The sequence below is a fragment of the Monodon monoceros genome, unplaced genomic scaffold (genome assembly GCF_005190385.1).
Source record: "Monodon monoceros isolate NGI ecotype Baffin Bay Population unplaced genomic scaffold, NGI_Narwhal_1 Super_Scaffold_9, whole genome shotgun sequence".
In the NCBI taxonomy this organism is placed as follows: Eukaryota; Metazoa; Chordata; class Mammalia; order Artiodactyla; family Monodontidae; genus Monodon; species Monodon monoceros.
Genome location: NW_021703786.1, coordinates 38,688,226 through 38,716,049, shown reverse-complemented (window position 1 = coordinate 38,716,049; position 27,824 = coordinate 38,688,226). Strand labels below are relative to the sequence as shown.

General features: G+C 53.6%; 1 protein-coding gene across 4 annotated transcripts; it reads left to right on the top strand.

Annotated features, from left to right (window-relative positions):
• Positions 1 to 54: 54 nt before the first annotated feature.
• On the top strand, positions 55 to 26,397 carry TOP3A (DNA topoisomerase III alpha). 4 transcript variants are annotated; one of them, XR_003791964.1, is made up of 20 exons: positions 57 to 336; positions 7,411 to 7,470; positions 8,361 to 8,434; positions 9,368 to 9,443; positions 10,181 to 10,289; positions 11,405 to 11,548; positions 11,661 to 11,831; positions 11,941 to 12,149; positions 13,758 to 13,832; positions 15,047 to 15,129; positions 16,064 to 16,271; positions 17,591 to 17,776; positions 17,902 to 18,031; positions 20,368 to 20,481; positions 20,577 to 20,742; positions 21,406 to 21,549; positions 22,209 to 22,331; positions 23,193 to 23,860; positions 24,880 to 25,848; positions 26,217 to 26,303. XR_003791964.1 is itself a non-coding variant. In XM_029212043.1 (19 exons), exons 1-19 carry the CDS (start codon positions 157 to 159, stop codon positions 25,057 to 25,059), a joined length of 2,988 nt encoding a protein of 995 aa, XP_029067876.1. In that variant the 5' UTR covers positions 55 to 156. The 4 variants fall into 4 exon arrangements, 3 of the variants coding, with proteins under 3 accessions (XP_029067876.1, XP_029067874.1, XP_029067875.1); XM_029212043.1 differs by lacking the exon at positions 26,217 to 26,303 and having other exon boundaries at positions 55 to 336; positions 12,049 to 12,149; positions 23,193 to 23,868; positions 24,892 to 25,059; XM_029212041.1 differs by having other exon boundaries at positions 24,880 to 26,397.
• The last annotated feature ends 1,427 nt before the right edge of the window (positions 26,398 to 27,824 follow it).

Here is a 27,824-nt window from a genome sequence, read left to right as displayed (position 1 = left end):
CGCCGTGCAGCGTGGGGGTTGTAGTTCGCGGGGCTCTGCCCCTCACGCCGACGGAAGCGGCGGGAAGGCGGGCGGAAGCGGGCTGCGCGAGGGACTGCGGGTTAGCGGGAGGCTCCGGGTGCCTGGGCTGGCACAGCAGATTCGCGGGGCCTGGGAATGATCTTCCCTGTCGTCCGCCGCGCGCTCCGCTGGCTGCCGCGGCCTGGGAGCCGGGCGCTGACCCTCGCCGACATGGAAGTGGCCCTGCGAGGCGTGCGGAAGATCCTCTGCGTGGCCGAGAAGAACGACGCGGCCAAGGGCATCGCGGACCTGTTGTCCGGCGGCCGCATGCGGCGGGTGAGGAGACCGATGGGCGGGCGGAACGGGGACGAGCGGCCGCTGCTCCCACTGGGGGTCCTAGCCGTTGGGCCGGGGCCTCCGGGCGCCTCTTGCGACCGACGGGCGTTTAGAAACGGAGTTAACGTGTTTCTCGTTTGCTTGGAGACCTTGGGTCCGCCTTGCACGGCGGCGGATGCCAAGCGGGCCTGAGACTCGGAACCGCAGGCCACACTCCCCCGACTTGCTTTCGAGCCTGCGGGGTCCCCCCCTGCACGCCCGGCCCTACAGTCTAGGTGCATCCGACAGGGCAACCCGCCCGAGCCCCTGTTCCGTCGCTACTAACGAATTCCGAGAGTCAGGCGAGTTGGGGATCAGGTGTGTTCTGGACACGGAAGGCCCAAAGGAGAGGAACGGTGAGAAAGGGTCTGGGAAGGAGGTGACACGAGGCCTCAAGAGCTGTCAGGACACTCTCAGTTACAAAAGTGGATCCTGAAACGGTTTTCTGGAGATTTCCCAGAGCATGGGTGGACGTTCCCTGCTCTTTTTTCTTTCACATCACAGGGTCCTCAGGTCTCTGCTTCCCGCGGTGGATGGTGGGAACAGGAGCCGAGGTTGTGCGGGTGCTAGCTGACAGCGTCACCTCTTTTCCGGAGCTGAGTGTCCTGGTGACCAGCCCCAGGCTGTGCCCATTTCTAGGGCTCCAGGCTCCTTGAGACGGGCCCGTCTACACAGAGCTAACTTGTGTATCCTTCGGGCTCTGTTTGAGTATCTCTTTTTCAGGGAAACTTTTCCTCACATCCCTCTCCCCCAGCTGGGTCAGGGTGCTGTGTGATAAGCTCACCCTGTTCTACTTGGAAGGCATCTCCCAGTTACAGTTCGATAATGTGCTGTTGATGCTGTATCCCTGGTACCTAACACGTGTCTGGAATACAGGAGGCCCTCAATCCATACTTGTTGGATGAACATTTGAGCTCAGTCTTGAAAGTTTTACCAGGCACTGGAAACGCCATGTTCAAAGAACAACCCAGTGGCTTGAAACAGCTTGGCAAGTTCAAAAGCTGGGAGTTGGGAGTGGGCACGGTAGGGGAAGGAGCCAGTGGGCACGGCAAGCATGGCAGTTGAAGGCACATTGTGAGAGGAGTAGAGAGCCACGTGTTTTACACGTGAGTGTCAACTTTTTTTTTGAAGATGTTGGGGGTAGGAGTTTATTAATTTATTTCTGCTGTGTTGGGTCTTGGTTTCAGTGCGAGGGCTTTCTCTAGTTGTGGCAAGCGGGGGCTGCTCTTCATCGTGGTGCACGGGCCTCTCACTATCGCGGCCTCTCTTGTTGCGGAGCGCAGGCTCCAGACGTGCAGGCTCAGTAGTTGTGGCTCATGGGCCTAGTTGCTCCACGGCATGTGGGATCTTCCCAGACCAGGGCTCGAACCCGTGTCCCCTGCATTAGCAGGCAGATTCTCAACCACTGCGCCACCAGGGAAGCCCCTCAACTGTTTTGAAGTATACAGTTCGGCAGCGGTTAGTACTTTCCCAGTGTTGTGCATCCGTCACCTCTGTTTAGTTCCAGGTTTTATCACGCCAGGAGGAAACCCCGTAGCCATGAAGTAGTCACTCCTCATTCCCCACTTCTCCAAGCCGCTGGCAGTCACTAAGCTGCTTTGTGTCCTCAAAGATTTGTGTCTGTTCTGGATATTTCACACAAAAAGATTAATACAATACGTGGCCTTTTGTGTCAGGCTTCTTTCACTTAGCATTTTTGAGATCCGTTCATGTTGTAGTATGTTAGTACTGCATTCCTTTTTACGGCTGAATAATATCCTGTCGTATAGATAGATCACGTTTGGTTTATCTTTTCTTCAGTTGGTGAGCATTTGGACTGATTCCACCTTTTGGCTCTTGTGAATAGAGCTACTGTAGACGTTCATGTACAAGTTTTTACTTGAATACCTGTTTTTAGTTCTTTGGGGTAAATGCCTAGGAGTGGAATTGCTGGGTCATAAGTTAACTCTATGTTTAACTTCTTGAGGAAATGCCAAACTGTTTTCCACAGTGGCTGAAACATTTTACATTCTTACCATCAGTGTTCCAGTTTCTCCACATTCTGTCAACACTTGTTCTTTTTCTTTTTTTAATTATCACCATCCTGGTGGGTGTGAAATATCTTGTTGTGGTTTCAGTTTGCGTTTCCCAAATGACCAATGATGCTGAGCATCTTTTCATGTGCTTGTTGGCCATTGTGTCTCCTTCTTTGGAGAAATGTCTATTCATGTCTTTTGCCCATTTTTGAATTGTCTTTTTGTAGTTGAGCTGTGAGAGTTCTTTTTTTTTTTTTTTTTTGCGGTACGCGGGCTCCTCACCCCTGCGGCCTTTCCCGTTGTGGAGCACAGGCTCTAGACGCGCAGGCCCAGCGGCCATGGCCCACGGGTGCAGCCACTTCACGGCATGTGGGATCCTCCGGGACCGGGGCACAAACCCGCGTCCCCTGCATCGGCAGGCGGACTCTCAACCACTGCGCCACCAGGGAAGCCCGAGAGTTCTTTATATATTCAGGATACTAGGTCCTTGTTAGATATATGGTTTGCAGATGTTCTCATTCTGTGGATTGTCTTCTCACTTTCTTGATAGTGTTCTCAGATGCACCGAAGTTTTTAATGTTAATGAAGTCCAGTTTATCTGTTTTTCCTTCTTTTGTTGATTATACTTTCACTGTCATATCTAAGAAGCCATTGCCAAACTGAAGGTCATGAAGATTTGCCCCTGTGTTTTCTTCTACGAGTTTAAACTGTTATATTTGGGTCATTGATCCATTTTGAGTTAATTTTTCTATGTGGTATAAAGTAAAAATCCAGCTTCATCCTTTTACATATGAATAGCCAGTTTTTCTCAGCACTGTTGAAAAGACTGTCCTTTTCCCATAGAATGGCCTTGCCATCCTTGTCAAAAAACAGTTGACCATAGATATTTGGGTTTATTTCTGGACTGTCAGTTCTGTCCCATTCTTATGTATGTCTTTGCTTATGCCAGTACTACACTGTTTAGATTTCCTGTAGCTTGGTAGTAAGTTGTGAAATTGAGCAGTGTCAGTCCTCCTACTTTGTTCTTCTCTTTCAAAATTTTTGGCTACTTGGGGTCCCTTGCAATTCCGTATGAATTTGCTGTCTTAATATTAAGTCTTCCAATCTATGAACACAGATTGTCTTTCCATTTATTTATGTCTTTAATTTTTTAATGTATTTTACTGAAGTATAGTTGATTTACAATGTGTGTTAATCTATATTGTACAGCAGAGTGACCCAGTTATAGATGTATGTACATTCTCTTTCATATTCTTTTCTGTTATGGTTTATCACAGGGTGTTGAATATAGTTCCTTGTGCTATACAGTAGGACCTTGTTGTTTATCCATCCTATATATAATAGTTTGCTAATTCCAAACTCCCAGTCCATCCCTCCCCCACCGCCCTTCCTCTTGGCAACCACAAATCTGTTCTCTGTGTCTGTGAGTCTGTTTCTGTTTCATAGGTAAGTTCATTTGTGTCATATTTCGGGTTCCACATATAAATGATATCATATGGTATTTCTCTTTCTCTTTCTGACTTACATCGCTTAGTATGATAACCTCTAGGTCCATCCGTGTAGCTACAGATGGCTTGATTTCATTCTTTCTATGGCTGAGTATGTCTTCTTTAATTTCTTTCAACAGTGTGTTACAGTTTTCATTGTGCTCTTGGATGCTGTTATAAATGGAATTGTTTAATTTGCTGTTCAGGTTGTTCGTTACTGTTGGGTTTTGTGTGTTGGTCTTGGATCCTGCGACTTTGCTGACTTTATTAGCACTAATAGTTTCATTGTGGCTTCAGGATTTTATCTATAAGATCATGTTGACTGTGAATAGACAGTTCTACTTCTTCCTTTCTGACTTGAATGTCTTTTATTTCTTTTTCTTGCCCAGTTGCTCTGGTTAGAACTTGTAGTAATCTTGGATAGCAATGGCGAAAACAGGCATTCTGTTTTGTTCCTGATTTTAGTGGAAAAGCTTTCAGTCTTTCAGCATTGAGTGTGATGTTAGCTGTGGGTTTTTTGTAAATGCCACACTTCACTTTATGGTGAAGGCTGTTGAATTTTTTTTTTTTTTTTTTTGCGGTAGACGGGCCTCTCACTGTTGTGGCCTCTCCCTTTGCGGAGCAGGGGCTCCGGACACGCAGGCTCAGCGGCCATGGCTCACGGGCCCAGCCGCTCTGCGGCATATGGGATCTTCCCGGACCGGGGCACGAACCCATGTCCCCTGCATCGGCAGGCGGACTCTCAACCACTGCGCCACCAGGGAAGCCCAAGGCTGTTGAATTTTTATCAGATGCTTTTTCTGCGTCAGTTGAGATGAGCAGTGTAGGTTTTAAGTGGATCATACTTGTGTTTTATAAAGTCATTGTGGCCACAGAGAACTTGAAGAAAGAAAGGCTAGAGTCCGGGAGGCAGCTGTTGGGGTTCTCCATGTGGGGGGCAAGAGGCCTGAACCCTAGGGACCCAGGAGCACTGGGTGGGAGCAGAGGGAACGGAGAGGAAGGGAATGGTGAAAGCAGTCAGGATGTAAAAGGTAAAAGTTCACCGTGCTTTCACACGTTTTGGTCCTTCTTCCTGAAATGACATTTTCCCTCTTTTCTCCTGATGAACTCTTCACCTTTTAAAATAAAAAATAAAGGACAACTTAAATGAACTTATTTTGTGAACTCTTTCCTCAGCATCCTCGCCTTCCATTTCCTTCTCTGTTTCCAGATGCATTCTCATCACTCTTTTTTTTTTTTTTTTTTGCGGTACGCGGGCCTCTCCCTTTGCGGAGCAGAGGCTCCGGACACGCAGGCTCAGCGGCCATGGCTCACGGGCCCAGCCGCTCCGCGGCATGTGGGACCTTCCCGAACCGGGGCACGAACCCGCGTCCCCTGCATCGGCAGGCGGACTCTCAACCACTGTGCCACCAGGGCAGCCCTTCTCATCACTCTTGATGCTGGCCATCATCACGGGTCGAGTTCTCTTGCTGCTCATCCCTCTCTCCCATGGTGTGTCGCTCCCTAAGACAGTGACGGGTCTGTTCATTTATTTATCCCTCACACAGGGCTTGCCTCGAGTGAAGCAATCCCTGCCTCTAAGGGACTTAAGTTCTGTGGAGGAGCTAAGACACCTGCACGCAGAGCTCGGGACCAGATGATAGTCGTTGCAGCTTTGTAATAGCAAAGGATGGAAGTAATGAGGACTGGTCACGGCAGCGCGTAGCAAAATAAATTGTCCTTTCCTATGATAGATAGTTAGACACCTGTTATGGAAAGGACTTTCAAACGTGTATACAAATATGTATACATTTGAGAGAAATTCACCAAAATATTGACGCAAGATAGAATGTCTCTCTTTTTTCTTTAAAAGTAGTGCTCAAACGCTAGTAACTGCTTCAGATAGTGGAGAGAATACAAATGTGTATCAAGTAAGCCAGCCCCACTGTCCACGGTGACCACTGTTAGTAACTTATAGATCTTTGAGGGCTTTATATCCCGGAGGAGAAATCTTAAAAAAGAATCCCGTGGATTCAGTGGCAGCAATGTGATCAGTCCCCACAGAGCACTTAGAGAAGATGGGACTGCTCTGGGGTTTGGGGGAGCTTGTTTTTTTTCCTTTAGTTTTAATGGCATGGATGGCGCTGCAAAGAGATCACAGAAGCCACATTCTTGGTCTGTCTACTAGGTTTTCTTCTTTCGCTAGGCTCCAAAACTCTGCTGTAATTTGGGAGCAACCCACTCCCCTGAGCACCTCACCCAAGTGGTGGAATCATACGTGATTGAGTACTGTCCTCAGCTGGGAACTGCGGGGAGGCAAGTTGGAAATGCCAGGAAAACATTTTACTTCCTCAGGACCATCCATTGGTGGGGGAGGCTGCCTGGGAGAGCCCTGGCCCCGGGTCGCACACATGCTGTTAGACAGGTCATCCACTAGGGGAGGATTAGAACAGTGGCTTCCAGACCGTTCCCGGGAGACCCAGGATACCACGGACGTGCACCTCAGGAGCCACCTGGGGCCGGACTGGGGAGGGATAGGCTGTTAGCAGAGCTCAGCCTTGTTGCAGCCAGAATGCTTGGACCTTGTTACATATCAGGGTCCATGTAAGAGCTTGTCTGGGAAGCTTCAGCGCTTTCTTAAAAAGAGGTAGAAACCCCAGTGATGCAACGATTTCTTTTCTCTGGTACTAAAAGGGCTTAACTAGCAACTGGAGTTTGTAGAGGGGAGTTTCCTTTCTTGGCAACACTAGACGAGTGAACTCTTAAGATAAATTCCGTCTTTAAATTTGCCATTGTGCCTCGAAAAGAGCCTCATTCAGTGTTCGACACAGAAAAATTGTGTGAGGATGTTCTCGACACGATCCTTCTTGGCGCTTGGAGGTTCCCCCAGTCCCACTTTGCCTGTGTCTTGTCTTCTGTGCAGCGTTGGTGTGAAACTCACATGCATAGCTACTTTTAACACCTTTGTAGAAGGTGGGATCTTCTCTGAGAGGGTTTCGTTCACACATAAGTGCAGCTGAGGAGGAGCTTTGTAGGCTGGTTCCCAGGCCTGACTGCGGCTCATAGCGTTACTGGATTTCAGAGCCAGAGGGACCTTACAGGTAACTTTACTCAGAATAAATTGAGGTTCAGAAAGGTGAAAACTTGCCTGTGGACACCAGTTTATTGGCGCAATTGTATGGCCAGGAAGTAGAGAGGTGTGTGTGGAGAACGGACAAAACCGTCAAGAGACGCGTGTCCTAATCCTCTCTCTGGAGTAATAGTCATGTGATCCTGGACAAGTCCATTCTCAGCTCTAGAAAGATGTTACGTGGTGTTAGCTGATCTCGCGTCACCTTGCAGCATAAAAGCTCTGTGGACTTGAGCAAGTACATGCTTGTAACTGAGTTCGGAGGGGCCACTTCACAAATGGTCTTAGTGATTTCACCTTGTTTTAATCTATAGGAGGTACTGTTGCATTTTTAATGTTCCCACTTATCAGGGATTTGCTTGATCTTTATGTGAGGCATCATTTGTCTTTTTTGTAATTTATAGATTTTCTTTTTGTTTTGTAGAGAGAAGGACTTTCCAGATTCAACAAGATCTATGAATTTGATTATCGTCTGCGTGGCCAGGTAGGTGCTGTAATACTTCTATCCTGTGGCTGAAGGATGCTTTCAGATCCATGCGCCATTCTGGTGTACATTCCTTGGGTTTTTAGTTTTGGCTAAAAAGAGCAGCTGTTTACGACAAACCCTCTCTGAATTGCTTGTATTTTAGAATTATTTAATCAAGGAGAATTAGCCTGGCCTTTGTAGAATATGTCACTGTCTTTTAAGAAAAACTATTGTTATGACCTAAAGATCACTGGTGACAGGTGATCGTTGGAAGCCTCTTGTTTATAAAATATGGTCCCAATCTTAAGTCTTTATAACAAAAAAGAGGCTAATATACAATAGTTTAAATTTAAAAGGCATCATGGTACCAGAATTAGAATGGTGATTGTATCGCTATAGTTTTGGCTTTGAAGAGGTATGTTTGTTTGTTTCTTCCCAGTCACCTGGTTTTGGGGGGTGTGTGTGTGTGTTTTAACAGACTTCTTTTTAGAGCAGTTGTAGCTTCACAGCAGAATTGAGAGGAAGGAAACACAGCGATTTCCCACATACTCCCTGCCCCGACGCATGCACAGCTGCACGTCATCATCAGCCCGCACCAGGCGGTACATTCATTACGACTGATGGACCTACACGACACCACTGTCACCCGGAGCCCACACTTGACATTGGGGTTCACTCCGATCGTGTGCATTCTGTGGGTTTGGATGACGTGTACCTATTATTATAATATCATACAGAGCATTTTCACTGCCCTAAAAATCCTCTGTGCTCTGCCTGTGCATCCTCCCTTCCCCCCACCCCCCGATGACTCTTTTCTTTTCCCTTTGATAGAAGGTCCCCTCTTCTATTTGAATGATTTGGGAAAATCTAATTGCTAAAAGACTAACTTGAATTTTGTTATCATTCAGAATGTCACCATGATAATGACTTCAGTCTCGGGACACTTGCTGGCTCATGATTTCCAGATGCAGTTTCGCAAGTGGTCAGTACGATTCCGGGGGCGGGGGGAGCTTTCTGATTATGACAGTAAGTTGTGAAATATCACAGGCAGTGTGAGGCATGTCGGTGTTACTTTGTTACTTACAGCAGTAAGATGACTGAATCCATTGGGCTGCTGTAATAAAATACACACACTGGGTGGCTTATGAAGGACAGAAATGTGTTTCTTCCAGTTATGGAGGTAGGAGGTCGGAGTGCCTGCATGGTCCCTCGAGGGCCTTTTCCAGGCTGTGGCCTGCTGACCTCTCACTGTGTCCTCACATAGTGGAGGGTCTAGGGAGCCGGCCGGGGTCTCTTATAAGACTGCGAGTCCCCTTCATGAAGGCCCACACTCACGACCTGATCACCGGCCAAAGGCCCCACCTTCTGACACCGTCACATTGGTGTCGGGATTCCAGCATGTGAATTTGCAGGGAACACAAACCATAGATACCATAGCAGTGACCTAGGATTAACTGGTTCGCTGTGAACTTTTACCATAGGTTTAAAATAAACAGCCACTTTCAGGTGCGTTCCCCCAAAACACTCAGACCTTTTTTTTTTTTTGGCCATGCTGCACGGCTTGGGGGATCTTAGTTCCCCGACCAGCCAAGGATTAAATCCAGGCGCCGCAGTGGAAGCACCGAGTCCTAACCACGGGACCGCCAGGGAGCTCCCTACCCAAACCCTTTGCATGCAGGCATTGGATTGCAGTCACCCTATCGCAGATGCGTACGAAAGTTCCAGAATTTCTTCTTAGCAGCTCCTGTTAATCGTCACGGGGAGTGCATTGCCCAGAGGGTAACGCCTTGCCTGTAATCCTCTGGCGTTCCACAGGGGACTCTGTCTGGTGGGGATGCACCCATGAGGGCACTGGGGCAACCTTCTCCCATTGTGTGCTGAGCTAGGATTTTGTGTGTTTTCATTTCTTTTCCAGGCAGAGCTGCAATCCTCTTGTCCTCTTTGAAGCAGAAATTGAAAAGTACTGCCCAGAGAATTTTTTAGACATCAAGGTAGGATCTTTTGGAAGACATATTGAACAACCACCGCCTAATGAAACCAAGTGGTTTCTGTATTTTGACTGCACTAAAATTGAAGGATAGGTTTTCCCCTAAACTAAGTACCACGATTTAAAAAAAATTATTCCCGCCCGTTATGTAAATGAGGCCATTTCAGCTAACCGGCTGAGGGACTGAGTGAGCCTTTTTACAAAGAGCGCTGCTTGACTAAACCCTGGGAGTAAGTGTGGTTGCGTCATCAGTGTCAGCTCCCCTCCCGCCCCCTGTTGGAGGGAAGAGACTACGATCTGCAAGAGGCCATCTGGCGCTGCGCTGCGGTGTCTCGGGCAGTTAGGACGCCTGTCCTTGGTTCACTGCTGACTAGGAGCGCTTTTTGGGATGAAGCTCGATTAGGGGGTGATTTTTTTTTTTTTAAATTGAGGACATGATCAGAACCCCTAGAGCTGTAGGTGTGTTAGAGCCGAGTTTCAGGGCTCGTCAAGATGGTGTCGTCGTAATAAACCCCTGTCTTCTAGAAGCTCACGGGTGGGCGGGTGGGTCTAAGGTGGGGGGCGGTACTAGTGACCTTGGCATCCTTACCACATACGGCGGGGACAGTTTTCTCCGTGTCTCCTCACCAAGCTGGCGTTCTCCAAGAACCTCATTAATGCTGGGGCAGATCCAGTGTGGAGCTGTCATGCGATGCTCTGCAGATCACGCTCTTACCACTGTTTCCCCACTGGGCGCTTCAGAAAACTCTGGAGCGAGAGGCTCGGCAGTGCCAGGTGCTGGTGATCTGGACCGACTGTGACAGAGAAGGTGAAAACATCGGGTTTGAGATCATCCACGTGTGCAAGGCTGGTGAGTGTCTGCTCTGGGGCCGCAGCAGGGGTGGCACTCTGTCCTGAGTCCCTCTGCCGGGCTCACCGGCTGTAGCCCAGGGCTTGTTGTGTGTTTGGTCCCAGTTGATTGCCAGATCCTTGAGAGCAGAGACTTGATATTCTGTTTTTAAAAATTAAATATTCACGGGCTTCCCTGGTGGCACAGTAGTTAAGGATCCGCCTGCCAACGCAGGGGAGACAGGTTCGAGCCCTCGTCCTGGAAGATCCCACATGCCGCGGAGCAGGTAAGCCCGTGCACCACAACTACTGAGCCTGTGCTCTAGAGCCCGCGAGCCACAACTACTGAGCCCGTGTGCCGCAACTACTGAAACCCATGTGCCCTAGAGCCCGTGCCCCACAACAAGAGAAGCCACCGTAACGAGAAGCTGCATCACAACGAGGAGTAGCCCCTGCTCGCCGGAACTAGAGAAAGCCCATGCGCAGCAACGAAGACCCAACACGGCCAAAATTAATTAATTAATTAAAAACTTAAATATTCACAAAGAATGTATACACTGTACGTAAAATACAAAGAATAGTTCTAGAATGTTCTTTCTGGTTTTGTTTTTTAATTGTCTATATTCCTTGTACAATGCCTGAACACTAATAACTGTTGAAGTGAGCTTAATGATTTCAGGTAACTTAGAGGAAGTGACATGCAGGCCATTCTCGGGCTTCAGAGAGTGGGGGGCTGCTCTTCTCCCTAAATGCTCTTGTGTTTCAAACTATACCGACTCCTAGGATTAAATATATTCAGTATTCACTCTCAGGGACAGTGTGCGTGTCCTGTGTGATATCCATAACAGGACGTGAACTTCCCCCAGGACCTTTTAATTAACATCTCCCTTTTCCCTAAAGGCCCAGGAGAGCGCGAGAGTGACACCTGGAAGGGCTCACGGAGAGGGTTTAGCTAATGGCTGAGATGCACTCGCTCCTGTTTCTGACCCTCTCAGCCTGGTTACAGTGAGGCTTCCCTCTTAGACAGCATGTCTCTGATTTAACTGAACCAGTCAAACTGGCTGCCTCGCAGCTTCATGAACTGGTTTACCCTCCGTTCACGGGGGACCTGCCCCGGTGCCCTTGTCTGTTCCGCAGTGAAGCCCAGCCTGCAGGTGCTGCGAGCCCGTTTCTCCGAGATCACCGCCCGCGCTGTCCAGGCGGCCTGTGAAAACCTGATGGAGCCCGACCGCAGAGTGAGCGACGCCGTGGACGTGAGGCAGGAGCTGGACCTGCGGATCGGTGAGGGGTGGGGTGGTGGGCAGGGGGCAGGACTCGGGCTCAGACGGTGGCAGCTGGCTGTGACCTTGCAGTGCTCGGCCTCTCCTTGCTTCCCTCCGTCCTCTCTCCTCAGGGGCTGCCTTCACCAGGTTCCAGACCCTGCGGCTGCAGAAGATCTTTCCTGAGGTGTTGGCGGAGCAGCTGATCAGTTATGGCAGCTGCCAGTTCCCCACCCTGGGGTTCGTGGTGGAGAGGTTCAAAGCCATTCAGGCGTTTGTGCCAGAAACCTTCCACAAAATCAGAGGTGAGGCCACTCGGGGTGCAGAAGCTGAGGGCACGTGGGGAGTCCTGGGTGCTAATTCAGGGTGTGGTTTGCACCTCGCTGCCCTTGACCCCCTCGTCACTGTGTTCAGGACCCACCTCAAGTGTCCGAGGTGGTTTCCTCTGTCTCACGGCTCTTGGCTTCCACCGTGATGGGCCTTTTCCCCTCCGGGCCACGGCCTTCCTGTGTGCCCCCACAGTGACCCACGACCACAGGGATGGCGCAGTGGAGTTCAGCTGGAAAAGGCATCGGCTTTTCAACCACACGGCTTGTCTTGTCCTCTATCAGCTGTGCATGGAGGTGAGAAGGGCTCTGCAGGTGATGATCTCGGAAAACCATCCTGTGATTTCCCAGGCCGCTCCCTCTCTGCCCCATTTCCCACCAGACTGTAGCTTTCAGTCTGCATCCAGGACATCACTTTCTGGGTGCCAGTAAGACTAGAACCCCATGAAAACAGCACTAGAAATGTGGAAGGAAAGACCTGTAGAACTTTTAGGTGAAACCAGAAATGCTAAAAACACATAGTTAAAGTCCCTCGTGAAGCAGTACCCTGACACCAGAGACTGATAAGGACCAGCTGGGCCAGTCCAAACCCGAATCCTAGAGCTGGGTGGAGCTAGATGGCGTCTGGCCCAGCGCCTTCCACTGGTCAGATGATGAAATCCAGAGACGTGAAAGGCACAGATGAGTGAATGTCATACAGCGATAACGACAGGACAGGAAAGTAGGGTAAAGGAACGGAGAAGGGCCAGGGGCGGGGAGGGACTGCTCTAGGGCTGGGACTCGAGAAAGGCATCCCAGGGTGACCGCCGAGTGAAGGTGGGAGTGGTCAGCAGCGATGGCCGTGGGAGGATCGAGACCTGCTCAGGCCGCAGGCCCGTCAGTGTCTGGTCCACCCTCAAGACGTCCGCTCTGTGGTGCTGCTTCCCGTCGCTCAGCACACGATGGCCTGTTTTAACCCAGGGGCTGCACGCGTTGGTACCTGAATAAAACTCAGAGGCCTCTAGGTTTAGTGAGTCAGGGATGCCTCTTGGCTCTGGCCCCCGGCAGGTTTAGTACTGACTTGGTATCGGGGAGTAATAACTTGCGCACCTGCTACAGGCCAGACGCGCTGTATGTTACGTGTTATTTGTTCGGTCCTGGTGGTGCTTCTGGGGGTGGTAATGCCAACCCATGCCACAGGCGGGGAAGCTGGAGAAAGTTGAGTAACTGTGCAGATACACTCGAGCTAGTGGGGCCCGAGCTCGGACAGCTCCTGCAGACCACGCTGCCTCTCGGGTCGCCCCACCTGTCCACTGCTCCACCCTTTGGCCCTCAGGGTTACACAGTCTGCACATTTGTCTGTTGGATAAAAAGACTTGCCCGTTTTCTGCTTTACCAGGATGTGGTGCAGGGAAACATGGCAGGTGGGGTGCTTGGAGCTCCTTGTCCAAGAGCACCTGGTCCGCAGTCTATTTGCAGAGAGAAATTTGGGTTTTGATTTGTAAATATCCTCATGAAGAAATCACTTAAGCTGAGTTCTTTATCCTTTTGCATTCCCTTAAAAATGTGAGGTTGGTCTTAAGATTAGAGTTCTCCAGTTTGTATTATGTAACTTCTCCTATTTCCAGCTCTGTATTGTCGTGAATTAAAAAAAAAAAAACCAAAACAGTAACACTGTGCATGCGTAGACAGGAAACTAAGGAGATGCGAAGGCTCTGGAGTGGACGCCTTGGGGCTTGTGAACTTGCCCCTCAGAGCCTTACTTTGAGTGAGAAGCAGGTGCTGGTGTCCAGCACACTGTGAGCTGCAAGCTGACGTCTTGAGGTGGGGAGCAGGGCTGCTGTGGGCAGTGCCGGGGGCGGCCAAGGAAAGCTGGGAGGATGCTCCAGCAGGTTTAAGTGGCCTCTGCTTTTCCTGGCTTTCTAGGATCCCAGGGCGACCGTGGTGGAGGTCAGGTCCAAGGCAAAAAGCAAGTGGAGGCCTCAAGCTTTGGACACTGTGGTATGTTCTCGGGGTCTGTGCCAGCCCTGAGGAGCTCCGACTTCTGCGGCTGGGGTGGGGCTTCTGCTGCGGAGGGTGGGGCCCAGTGGCCGGAAGCACTGCTTCCCAGTGCCACACAGGAACGCTCTTAGGAGAAGTAGAAGCCCCAGAGCGCATGCCTGCCTGACCTCTTACATCAGCTAATAAACGCGATATAACTGCTCTATGTGGGGTTTTGGAAACAAGGAATAGAAATCACCCATCACCTCTCCATCTTTAGGTAATTGCTGATGTAATTTTGGTGTCTTCCTTTTTTTTCGGTGTCCTTATTTTTTTGCAGCATTACTGGAATAGTTAGTGTTTTCCACCCGAGCATTTTCTTTAACGTTTTTGCACAATGTACGTAAACATCATTTTAAATATCTACTTTATTAGCCTACCCTAGAACAGGGCTTCTGAGATCTTTTTGATCCCGAGAAGAACCACCCAGCGGGACACAAGTCTGAATAAACCACATTAGGGTGTCCCTTCCCAGTCACCACTCTGTAGGAAAGTTCAGGGTGTAATTACTGTCGGGGTCGCCTCTGAAGGTTGAACATGCAGAACATGCCGGGACTGGTGGGCAGTGCACCCTTTATCGCGGGGTGGGCGTGTGTGTGTGTGTGTGTGTGCACGCGCGTGGTGAGGGACGATGGGAGGGGGTTACGGATTGATTGTGTACAGTAGGCATGAGTGTTTCATCCCTCACTGGTTAATACGCTTTCACGTGTAGCCAGCAGCATTGTCAGAGGGTCGCCAAGGGGAAGGGACGTCTGGTGATCCCCCACGAGGCTTGGAAGAATGGCGTTCATCACCCAGGGGATGTCCCCAGGGTTCAGATGGTGGCCCCAAAGTGCGGGTCTCAGACTGCTGGCATTAGAATCGATACTTTAGACGCTTGTTAAAAGCGCAGATTCCCAGCCTCTGTGCTGGCCCTCCTCTCTCAGAATCCCTAGTGCTCGGGCCCAGGAGCCTGCTCGCATCCCAGGTGATTCTGGCTTCTGCACATTGGAGTCTGGGAACCCCTGGGCTGGGGCCTGGCTCTGCCCAGCAGTCCCAGAAACCTTTCCGCAGCACAGCCTTTCACGCAGACGTGTGAGAGCAGCTGGAGGGACGCCAGGAAGTTCTGAAGAGGAGGTGTGTGGGCGTTTGGGGGCCTGTGACTCATGCACTGTGCCTGTCCACACATCTTACAGGAGCTTGAGAAGTTGGCTTCTCGAAAGTTGAGAATAAATGCTAAAGAAACCATGAGGATTGCTGAAAAGCTCTACACTCAAGGGTAAATATTCGCCCACATTTGGGAAGAGAGTTTGTTGCATCTTTATCAGGGTGAAATATTTTAGAAATAGAGCTTATGAGGAAACCAGACTGTCTAGATATCACCTGGCTCTCAAGTAGAGGAATTTTGACATTGACTTCTCTTTTCTGATGGAAAAGGCATTTCAAAGTCACTCAAATCCTAAAATAACACTCCACAGAGTAAACTCAAATCCCACTCTCGACCTCTCAGCAGGCGGGGCGCCGGGGCCCTGGCAGGGGCGGGTGGCACCTTTAGGACTCGTGTGCCTGCTGTAAACCATCCTGCCTTGGGGGTCGTGAGCACCCAGTGCCATCCAGGGACAGTGTGGCCACGCTGACCCGTGTGGCAGCCACTCGCCGTACGTGGCTGTCGAGCACGTGAAATTTGGGTTGTCCAAACTGGGACGCGCTGAGAGCGTAAACATAATGCGTTTTGAAGGCTCGCGTGAGAAAAGGATGTAAATTGTCCCAGTGATGTTTAAGTGGCTAATGGAACGTTTAAAATTACACACAGGGTCCACCCTGTAGTTCAGGGGCAGCATCATTCTTTCTCTTCTTTATGACGAGCCACGGAGCATGGGCCGCCCGGGTCAGGACCGCAGGGCTTGTCCTGGGGTCGTTCTGTCCACCCATGCTGGGGAGGTGGGGAAGTGCCCCAAGCGCCCCGGGGACAGGAGGGCTGGGCTGGAGCAGGCGTGCCCTTGCCTCTGTCCCCGACCGCCGGGAGTGACCCAGCAGGACGCCTGTTGCTCCTCACCCACTGCGGGGGTCACGTCTCAGGGCTTTCCCCAGCGTGGGTAACGTAGTTGCCTGGATCAGACGGGCTGTTGCGGGTGTCACCAGTGTTCTCAAGCTGACTTAATCGTTTATAGACCAATTCAGCAATTTCTTGTTGTTTGTTTGGCTTTGTTTAGGTACATCAGCTATCCCCGAACTGAAACAAACATTTTCCCCAAAGACTTAGACCTGACCGCACTGGTGGAGGAACAGACCCACGATCCACGCTGGGGGCCCTTCGCCCAGAGCATTCTAGAGCGGGGCGGCCCCACTCCACGCAACGGGAACAAGTCTGACCAAGCTCACCCTCCCATCCACCCCACCAAGTACACGGACAGCCTGCAGGTTGGTTTCCCTGGCTGTGCTGCCGCAGAACCCGCAGGGAGGTCAGGGGTCAGGGCTGGGGTTTGAATCTACTCTGCGGGCTCTGTCTTTCGGAGCTAAGTGTTTTCGAAATTTCCATCTCAGAAAAGAGGTCGTGTCAACATCCTCCTCCCACAGTCTGTGCTTGGCTTCCCGAGAGACCCCCATGGGGGCTCTGCTCCATCCAGCCCTCCCCTGCACTCCGTCCCCTCCCTCTGCTGCTGCCCTGACCCTCACCACAAACAGGTGGCCCCTTCCCTGAGCCCGTGCTCGGCCCCCACTCTTCTCCTCCCAGGACCGGGCCGGTTTCCGTCACCTTCCCGAAACTTCACCGCCACCCTCCGGCCGCACTCCGGGCTGGGGGCTTTCTCACCCAGCGCCTGGAGCCTGTAACACGGGCCAGCCGTGCTCTCAGCCAGGCATACGCTCCAGGGGCCACGGCTGCTGAGGCCTGCTTGGCGGCTGCAGGCTTATTGTTTTGTTCTTCCTCTAATAACACACGTTCTTTCTGATTCTGAAAGCCATACATGTTTATTTTAGACAATTCACAAAATAAAAAAGATTATAAGGAAGTAAAAAATTGCCTGTAATCTCACCATTTCCTGAGAACCACGTTTTTATCCTCTGTGTGTATATACTTCTTACAACTAAATTATAACCTTAAACAACTTTGTAAACTAATGTTTTCTGTTTTATATCATGAGTATTTCCCCACAGGCTAAAATATTTTAACGTATGGTATATAATGATTGCATAGAGGTACTGTATTTTGCTAGATCTGTTTTTAAAGGGTGATCTACTGCAGTTAACATTTGCATAATAGATATTTATGTGGATGTCACATTTCCTTTGAAGACATTCTTAGAAGGAGAACTTTCGGATATCAGTATGAACGTCTTACAGGCTTCTGATAGAGGGGCTTCACTATGTCCTTGTTCCCGAAAGGGTGGAGGATGACCACGAGCCCTGTGATAGGCCTGAGGCTGCCGGTGCATCTTTAAGTCTGTGTGTCCTACACACACTGGGCCTCTTGGAAACTGGATGCTTTCGCTTTGGTCTCTGCTCACACTGGGTTTACATCAGAGGAGTTGCTTTCCAGTCTTGATGGCAAGGGGACTCCACTTGTGAAGTTTATTGGCCTAAACCCACAAGCAGCGAGGGATTTGCCTACACTGCACGTGGGCACGGGGCTGCAGGAGCTGCGCTCTGTTGTGTGTGGAGCTTTGGGCTGGAAGCTAGCACCAGCCAGACTGAACTGCCGGCAGCGTCTAGAGGGACTAGGGCTCCTCTTCTCCCCACAGGGGGACGAGCAGCGACTGTACGAGCTCATCGTCCGCCACTTCCTGGCCTGCTGCTCCCAGGATGCCCAGGGCCAGGAGACCACCGTGGAGATTGACATCGCGCAGGAGCGCTTCGTGGCCCACGGCCTCGTAATCCTGGCCCGAAACTATCTGGACGTGTACCCCTACGATCGCTGGAGTGAAAAGGTGACACAGCGGGGAGGGGGGACCGTCGTGCTCCCGGCCCCCGCACCACGTGACAGAACAGAGCGTGTGGTCTGTGCCTGGGTGCCGGGCAGGGGTCTGACCACCACATTTGCTGCCCTATGTAGACCCTCCCTGTCTACAGTCGAGGCTCCTGCTTTCAGCCCAGCACCGTGGAGATGGTGGACGGGGAGACCAGTCCACCCCAGCTGCTCACTGAGGCCGACCTTATTGCCCTCATGGAGAAGCACGGCATCGGTAAGTAGCTTGTCATCATGGTAACCAGCGGCTCTTGCCCTCTCGTGGGTGTGGGGCCCAGTTCTCCTCTGATCTTCACGACAGATCTAACCAGGGGGCTGTGTTCTCCTCCCCACTTTGTAGCTAAAGGGAAGCTTAAGAGCAGTTAAGAACTTGCCTCAGGTCACAAAGTGTGTGAGCTGTGAACACCTGGGTCCAGATAACTCTGCAGCCGGTGCCCTTAACCACTGCCCTGCACCACCGCATAGGGACACAGGTGTTTCCCATTACTCGGGAGTCTCACCTGGGACACACTGACTGGTATTTTTGGCCCACACAGGAATTTGTTGTTTTTGTTGTATTCTTAACAAGGTACTAACATTTAACCTGCCAGGATTCACGTAAACACTCTTTTGAAGCATCGGGAGGTCTGGCAGCCTTGAGTGGTGGCCGTTTTCTGTCGCTCACGCTTGGCTTCGCTCACCTGCTTGGCACGTGCTGGGCCCTTCAGAGTCTGAGTCTGCCACCCGCCCTTTGCCATGGGTGGCCGTTTGCTTAGCTTCTGTTAAAGCATTTCCCATAATTGTTTAAGAATCAGAAGTTGGATTAAAAAAAAAACAAAACTGGGCCAGAATTGTTTTTCCCAATAAGTCCCGTGGCCCAGGCTTTGCAGGTGGGTCCCTTGTGACTGATCTGCTTCCCCCCTCAGTTTTCACCACTGCTCTGCAATCTCAAGGACTACCTCTGGCAGCTGAGTCCAGAAGGGCCAGCACCACAGGGCTGGGGGCGCATGTGGAGGGGCGGCCCCCAGGCACAGCCGCCTCACTGCAGAGTGAGTTTTGTGCCCCTTCCTGGAGCCCACTGGCCATCACTGTGCTACCCAGAAAGCCTGTGGGTTTAGGTACAAGTAGAGGTAGTTCACCCACCATAATTTGTTTATAAAAACTTTGGTCCACAAGAGCTGACCTTGGTCTAGACCCTGGGGACACAGTAATGAGGCCTGGTCCTTCCCTTCAAGGGCTCATCCAGCAGGAGAAACAAACCCAACCAAAACATTAGATGCATCGGGAGAGGTTCTGCAGGGACCTCAGAATCTCGTGGTGAGAACTCGCGCTGAATGAAGGCAGGGCCTGAGGAAGGACGCGGAGACCGGCAGGCACATGCTGCGGGGGGAGGTTCTGGAAGGCAAGGCCGGAAAGATGATTTGAGCCCGACTCTGCGGGGCCTGGACACTGGGCTCAGGGGCTCGGATGTGCCCGAGGTCAGCAGAGAGCCGCCTGAGATTTCTAAGAAAGGAGCTTACCTACATTGAAACAGTGGTAACAGCTTTATTGAGACATAATTCACACACCGTCCACTCTACTGAGCTCAGAGGTACAGTCCAGTGTTCAGTAGATTCATGCAATTGTGCAGCCGTGGCCACAGTCCATTTCAGAGCATTTTAATCACCTCAGAAGCCCCATGCCCGTTAGCTGTCCCCCTCCCCTGCAGCCCCCCAGCCCTCATCTTTCTGCCTCAGTGGATGTGCCTGTCCTAGACATTTCTTATCAATGAACGACATAGTGTGTGGCCTTCTGCACCTGGCGTCCCACGTTGCCTGCTCTGCGGGCTCGTCCAGGTAGCGTGTCTCAGTGCTTCATTCCTTTTCACCACCAGACCTCTTCTGTCGTGTGGATGGACAACGTTTCGTTTATCCATTCATCAACTTATGGACATTTGGGTTGTTTCTAGTTTTTTGTTCCTGTGAATAGTGCTGCTATGAATATTTGTGTAGAGGTTCTTGTGTGGACATGATTTCAGTTCTCTTGGGTACATCCCTGTTGCAGAATTGAGGGGTCACATGGTGACTCTGTGTTTAACACTATGAGGATCCTCCAGACTGTTTTCCATGGTGGCTGCACCATCTTACAATCCATGCAAGAGTCAGGGGTTTCACCAACATTTGCCGCTCTCTGTCTTTTGGGTTGTACGTGTCCCAGTAAGAGTGAAGTGGTATATCTTTGTGGTTTTGATTTGCATTTCATTGGTGGCAGAGCTACATTTCAGAAGATCCCTGTGACTGTGGCATAAAGAATAGGCTGGGTGAAGGAAGAGACCAGCAGCCAGGAGACCAGGGACGTTGTAATGATGTGGACCCTGACACGTGGCGGGGGGCAGGGGGGCTTACAGAAGGGATTTCCAAGCTGGGCTCGACAGCTGGAGTGCGTGGACGTGAGGGAGAGGAGGCTGCTGTTGTGGTTTCCACGTGGCCGGCTCTGAGTGGAGGTGTGTCACCTGCAACAGGAAGTCCAGGCAGAGGAGGGGGGCTGCGCGGAGTTGGGGCGTGGGTTAGTCTGAGTGATAAGGGTGGCCTGCAGGTACCGACGCGACGCACGCAGAGCACATCGAGACCATCAAGGCCCGGATGTACGTTGGGCTCACGCCAGACAAGCGCTTTCTCCCCGGGCACCTGGGCATGGGGCTTGTGGAAGGTGAGGAGCCGGGGGCTCGAGCTTGGGCAGAGGGCGGGGTGTCACTGAAGCCCCGCGGGTGTGTCTGAGCCGCACGATGCTGCCCTTGTTCACAGGCTATGACTCCATGGGCTACGAGATGTCCAAGCCTGACCTGCGGGCCGAGCTGGAGGCTGACCTGAAGCTCATCTGCGAGGGGAAGAAGGACAAGCTCGTGGTCCTGCAGCAGCAGGTGCAGAAGTACAAGCAGGTCTTCATCGAAGCCATGGCCAAAGCCCAGAGGTGAGTACGGGCCTGCTCTCCTGTGCAAGCCCGCTCAGCCCCGGTGACGGCGCGCCCCAGATGCCGCTGTTCCCGCCAGGCAGCTCACCCTCGCCAGTGGCCACGGCCCCTCCAGGCTTTCCTCCCGGGTTTGGCTGGTTCCTGCTGCAGAGCCTTGCCAGTCTGGAGACCGTAACCAGAAAGACCTGGTCCAGTTTCTCTGGGCTGTTGGCTTTGGAAACGCCCTTTCCATCCTGTCCTGAGTTAGCAGGCTGCACAGCCTCGTGGGTGGGTTCACCGGGTGCTGGTGTGCACCCCGCTGTTCTCTAGGGTGCTGGGAGGTGGCTGTAATAAGTAGCATGTGTGTATTCTGTTAGAAGTAACACGTTTCCTAACCCCGTACCAATTTTGAAAAGAAATGCATGTGGTAGTTTAAACTTGATTCCAGACCCACACTCAGGTGTGTGCGCGGCCGGGCCGTCTTGTTTGCTTGCTGTGGGGCTAGTGGCGAGGCAGAAGCGCCTGCCTGCGGCTGGATCCCTCCCGGGAGCCGCGGGTTGGAGGAGCCGGCCGCTTGGCCAGCACGGCGCCCTGTTCCCGGTGCTCCGCCTCAGGCCTCTGGCTGACTGGCCGGCTCCCCGGGTCGTGCGTGCTCACGCGGTAAATGCTCTGCTGGTTCTTCAGGTTGGACGAGGCCTTGTCCCAGTACTTTGGGGCAGGGGTGGAGCTGGCCCAGCAAGAAGCCATCTTCCCAGCTGTGCCAGAGCCCGTCAGGAAGTGCCCACAGTGCGGCAAGGACATGGTCCTCAAGACCAGGAGGAGCGGCGGGTCAGTGCCCAGCTGTGCCTTCCCCTCCCGGCCCCCCCCCCCGCCCCGCCCCGCCCCTCCCCGCCCCACCCCTGCAGCCCAGCACCGGAGGCTGTGCAGGGCCCATCCTTTTGTTCGCACGTTGCTATTTAGATGCAGGCCTGCTTCACCAGCCCCTGGACTGGGTGTTGGGGCTGGAATGGTGGCCCTGGGGGTGTGAGGCCCTGTGGGAATGGGCGGGTGGGGGGCTGGTGAGGGCGGGGCTTGTCCCCTGGGGATGGATGGCGCTCACCCTGTGTGTGGACGGCGATGCAGACCCCACTGGTTGCTGACCCACTGAGCCCGTTTTCCTCCTCACAAAGCTGCAGGGAGGGTGAGGATCGGATTCTCTGCAGCCTGGGCAGGTGTCCAGGCTGCCGGAGGCCTAGGCGGGCTCAGGGAGCACCCAGGGGCCAGCGGGGCCCTGCCGTGGTCTGGGCGCTGGCAGCGGCTTGGTTGTTTTTAAGCAGGAAGAGGCATCAGCAGTGTGACTGTGGGGATTTCAGGGACGTAAATGCAGGCTGGTTTTCCTGTCACTCAGTGTCAGTGACCACCGTGTCTTCCAGAACCATGAGTGTCCCATGTCATCAGCTGGAGCTGTCTCCGGCAGCTCTTGCGTGACCCTGGCCCTCACTCCCCAGGTTCTACCTCAGCTGCACGGGGTTCCCGGAATGTCGCTCGGCCGTGTGGTTCCCGGACAGTGTGCTGGAGGCCAGCAGGGACGGGAGCGTGTGTCCAGTGTGTCAGCCACACCCCGTTTACAGGTGAGCTGGGGGCCGAGGCACCTGCAGGATGGGCACAGGGTGGCATGCCTGGGGGCCCTCATTCCTTGGCACCTCCTGGAGGAGCCCGACCTTTCCCCGCCTCTCCCACCGTGGGCTGACGTGGAGGCTGAGGAAGGTGGTCTCCTCCAGAAAGCCCCAGGCCCGCGCCTAGGGCTGGTCCCCAGACCTTTGGTCATGGGACCCCTTACACTCTCAGAAATCACGGAGGAACCCAGAGAGCTTCCGTTGTGAGTTAATGTTTATAAAGATTCTACCACGTTTTCAGCTAAAGTGGAGGCATCGTTTAAAATGTTTAATAACGTGTTTGTAACAAATGCATTCCATACTAACATAAGTGAACATATTTTTAGGATAAAATGTAGTTATTTAAAAAAAAAAAAAAACGAGAGGAAGATTGCATTGTTTTCCATTTTTGCCAATTTAACGGTCTGGCCTAACAGGAGACGGTAGGATTCTCAGCTCTCCATCTGCAGTCAGTCTGCTGAGTTTACTGTGCATTTCGGAGCTTCTGGAAAACCCTAATGCATGCACACAGGAGAATGAGAGCAAAGCCCGCGTGCGTCCTAGTGCCGCTACCAAGTAGTGTGCCGTCACGTTGAGAGGCCTGGACCACGCTGAACTGGGGCACAGGGAGGCGCACCTTCCAGAGGCTCCTGGGTTCTGGCGGGTGATGGGCCTTAGAGCTCATCTCCCTCCTGCTCTGCGCTCCTGTGCGACCGTAGGGGCCGGGCTGGCTGCGCCTTGCGTGGCTTTCCTAGGTGGGGTGGGCACAGCCCTGTGTGGACCAAGAAGACTCGCACCCGGTAGTTAACGTGTTTTCTCATCTTCTGGCCTCACTAGGTTGAAGTTCAAGTTTAAGCGAGGCAGCCTTCCCCCAACCATGCCACTGGAATTTGTCGGCTGCGTTGGTGGATGTGACGAGACCCTGAGGGAGATCTTGGACCTCAGGTTTTCACGGGGGCCCGCCCGAGCTGGCCAGCCGGTCAGCCAGCCCTCCGGCCACCTGCAGGCCAGCCAGCCCCTGGACAGAATGGGCAGCAGCCAGCATGGCCACCCCCAGCCGGCTCTGGCCAGGACTGCGCCCCTGCCCGCCGCCGAGGGCGAAGGCAACTCCGTGACCTGCAACTGTGGCCGGGAGGCCCTGCTGCTCACCGTCCGGAAGGAGGGGCCCAACCAGGGCCGCCAGTTCTACAAGTGCGGCGGCGGCGGCTGCAGCTTCTTCCTCTGGGCCGACAGTGGCCACCCAGAAGCAGGGGGGCCTCCCTCCGAGGCGCCCAGACCCCCGGGCGGCTCACTGGGACGCCCGCCGGGCTCAGGGAAGCCCCTGGGCGGGCCCGGAAGCCCCGGTGATGGTGGCGGTGGGGCGTGCTGCCTGTGCAGCCAGCCCGCTGTCACGCGCACTGTGCAGAAGGACGGGCCCAACAAGGGGCGCCAGTTCCACACGTGCGCCAAGCCCCGGGAGCAGCAGTGCGGCTTCTTCCAGTGGGTGGACGAGAACGTGGCCCCAGGTGAGGGGGTACACGGGGCCTGCCCGAGGAGGGCAGGGGCGGTGGGGTGGGGGGGCACGGGTTGCCTTGCTCCCCCTCCCCGCTCAGTCACACCTCCTGCAAGGTCACGGGCAGCTTGCTGTGTGCCCGGCGCCATGCCGTTGTATCTGTGTGTCTTCTCTCACGTTCATCGGGTGGCGGTTGTGATTGCGACTCACAGGAGAGGAGGGCGAGACCCAGACGGGTGGCGGGACCTGTCGGGGTCACACAGCGACACAGCCCAGGCCTGGCTCCTGGGTCCGCCTGCTCCTGTAGCCCTGCACTCCTCCCGCCTTTGTAAACCTGGAAGGCTCTGTATCGGAGCCTCATCCTGTAAGACGGAGGCCCTGGCCCTGATATCTGGTTCCTGCCCTGGGTTACACAGCTTGGGTTGGCACCCCACGGATGGGTGTGGGGAGGACCGCTGCCAGACGCTGGGTCAAGGTAAATGACGCACCTGAAGGCACCTGGCCCCTCCAGGACACGCAGAAGCCTGGTCACGCATCTGAGGGAGCCTGGCGGGAGCTTTCTCTTGGGGCCCACCTGTGTGACCTTGAACCACTTGGTGCGGCTTCTCAGCCTGTTTCCTCCGTAAGATGGGCACCTGCCTACCTTTCTAGGGTCTCTGTTAGCCTGAAACTGTGACTCTAGCACCCGTGCGGCAGGTCTGCACACACAGGGAGAACCCAGAGGCTTGGGGCAGGCGGAGGCTGGAGACGCTAGTGCCCTGCGGGATGTTGTCCTTCGGCGCACACGGCAGACGCACAAGGGCTCCCGGTGGGCGGAGGTGGTGTCTGGGCCGCCTGGTCATTTGTCCTGGGTGATGGGGCGGCCAGTACTGTGAGGCTCTTGGAGGACTGGAAGGGCCCAGAGCTCGGACTCTGCACACGCTCAGGGGGCTGCTTGCTTGGTCCCTGCTTCTGCGTGTAGGTGACACGGGCCCCCTACCAGGGCTGGGGCTCTGCCGTCCACACTCATTTCTCCCCTCGCTCTCCCCGCAGGGACCTTTGGAGGCCCCCCCCTGGGCAGGAGCCAGAGGAGGAAGCCAGGGGCCGGAGGCCAGAAGCAAAAGGGCCCGGGCTGGTTCCTCGGACGCCGGGTCCGCGGCCAAGAAACCCCGGAAGTGCAGCCTTTGCCACCAGCCTGGACACACCCGTCCCTTCTGTCCTCAGAACAGATGAGGGCAGGGTAGGGCCAAGGGGGCCACTGCCTCCACCTGCTGCTTTTGTCTCGGGAAACGAGCTGTTTCTGCAGGGCGGCTTTGAGGAAAGTGGCTGCTCTTGGAGTGTGACCTGTGTTCTAAGGAGTCCGGGTCCAGACCGCTCTCTCAAGAAGGCCACGCCTGGTGGACAGTGGCCCTGTGTCTGGGGCTCAGGAACGGCCATGGCCACAGCTGAGAAGCCATGGAGGCTGCCCCCTGCGATCCACAGGGGCTGTGCTGTCGGCACCCTAGCGGGAATCAGCCCGGCCCTTGAGGGGCCTCCCTCCACAGACGTCCTGAGAAAGGGTAGGATGGCAGGGATCCCCTGTTCAGAAGTTGTGTCTACAGAAGGGTTATCCCTCTCTATCTCAAAGCTGCTGTGGCCAGGACGCCCCACAGCTCATGTGCCTCAATAAAGGATTCTACCCCTTGACCCTGGCGGGTGATGGTGTAGCGTCTGGTGAGAGTTGGCAGGAGTGACAGGTACTTGCAGGACCCCGGGCAGTGCCTGGGTCCTCTTGCCATCCTCTGGCCCCAGTGGCCTCCCCCGGCCGCACCGCTGTCCTCTGGGGCAGAGAAGAGCCGCCGGTGCAAGATTCCGACGCTTCCCATCTCCACACCCTGCAGAGGTCTCTGTGCGTCTCACCCGCCTCCTGAGAGCCTTGGGAGCCGAGCAGAAGCAGGTCGGCTTCGTTCCGTGGTTTAGACAGCAAGCTGGAGGACAGGCTGCCAGAGTCATCCTGCTAGTGAAGAAATGAACTGTCCTCAGGTCTTGGGACTCCCAGCCCCAAACCCTTCACTCAGACCAGTCCTTGTGCCCTGGCTGGGGGGCGGGATGCCCGCAGTTGCCCCTGGAGCATCAGGACAGTGGGTGTGGGTCGGCCCCGCAGCCCAGTCTACTTTGTGGTTGTACGTGTGCCGGACATTTCATATAGACGGAACCATGCGGCACGTGGGCTGTGTGTCTGCTTTCCTCTGAGTGGCGTGTCTTCCAGGGTCACCCCTGTGGTTGCGTGTCGGTGTTTTGTGCCTTTTTACAGCTGAACTAGTCCGCTGTGTGCATGGGCCCCGTTGTGAGCAGTGTGGCTGTAAACCTTCACGTACAAGTATTTGAACGCCTGTTCTATATTCTTTCAGATCTACACCTAGGAGTGGAGTTGCTGGGTCGTGAAGTTCTGTTTAATTTTTTGAAGAACCATAACATCTGCACCATTTTACATTCTCACCAGCAATGTACGAGGGTTCCTATTTCTCCACATCCTTGCTAGTACTTATTTCCCCCTTTTTCTTTTTTTTTTTTATAAATTTGTTTATTTTTGGCTGCGTTGGGTCTTTGTTGCTGTGCGCGGGCTTTTTCTAGCTGTGGCGAGCGGGGGCTTCTCTTTGTTGCGGTGCGCGGGCTTCTCTTCGTGGTGGCTTCTCTTGTTGCGGAGCACGGACTCTAGGTGTGCGGGTTTCACTAGTTGTAACTCGCGGGCTCCAGAGCGCAGGCTTAGTAGTTGTGGTACACGGGCTTAGTTGCTCCGCGGCATGTGGGATCTTCCCAGACCAGGGCTCGAACCTGTGTCCCCTGCGTTAGCAGGCAGATTCTTAACCACTCCGCCACCAGGGAAGCCCCCCCCTTTTTTTCTTTTAATTGTGGCCATCCTCGTGGGCCTGAGGTGGTGTCTCATGGCTCTGACTTGCATCTTCCTAATGACCACTGAAGTCGAGCATCCTTTCAGTGGTCACGTGGCCTTTCACGTATCTTTGCAGAAATGCCTTTTCAAGTCCTTTGCCCATTTTTCAGTGTTTGTGCTTTTGTTGTTGAGTTGAACGATGCTGAACGCATCTGTGGATTTTAGTCTTTCCACAGGGTGCTCCTGTGCACACCAGGACCAGAGCTGCCGGGTGGGACTGGGGTCCTGCTGGCCACCTCTTGCTGTGCTCCTGGGCTGTGCCTTTGCCGAGCCTGGTGGCCTCTCTGGGGGTGAGGGTTGCCGTCGTCCTGGTTATAGTGACGGAAGCTGTGAGGGGGTTTTCCTCTCAGGACGCTGGGTCGAGGACCCACTGCCCCCGGGGTGGATCAGCCGCCTTTCCCTCCAGGACTGCAGATTTGGGGGTCCTATGACACGTCCGCGTTCAGCCTGCAGGCGGGAGGGGCCGGCTCCGCAGGGGCTAGGGGTGCACTGTCCCTGCTACACCAGCAGCGTTCGCGCTGGGCGCGGGTGCGGGGTCGGCCTGGAAAGTTTCGCTGTGAAGTCACACAGGCAAGTGAGCCTGAGGCCCCCGCGAGCAGAACTGCTGTCTCAGGAAACGGGCGGCAGTGCCAAGAGGACCCAGAGCAGCGTCCCGGGTGCCCCGCGCTGGCCTTGGGTGTTGTCCCCACAGCCTCAGCGTCTGTCCTCTGTAAACTAAGTGCAACCAAACTGTAACGTTACTGGGGTTTTTTACAAGATTATTTTTTCTGACTACAAAAGAAAAATGTACTTTAAAATGCAAACGCAGGGACTTCCGTGGTGGTGCAGTGGTTAAGACTCTGCTTCCAACGCAGGGGGTGCGGGCTCCATCCCTGGTCCGGGAGCTGATCCCACATGCTGCGCAGCATGGTCAAAGACAAAAAAATGCAAATGCATCAGACACACGTGACTTAAACCAGGCTGAAGGCCGCTGTCTTGGAGGGGACAGGACAGAGGTGGGGCAGGGGCCCTGGACTAGGGCCGAGAGCTTCCCTCTCCTGTCCAGCTCCAGCCCCGCCCGTCAGGG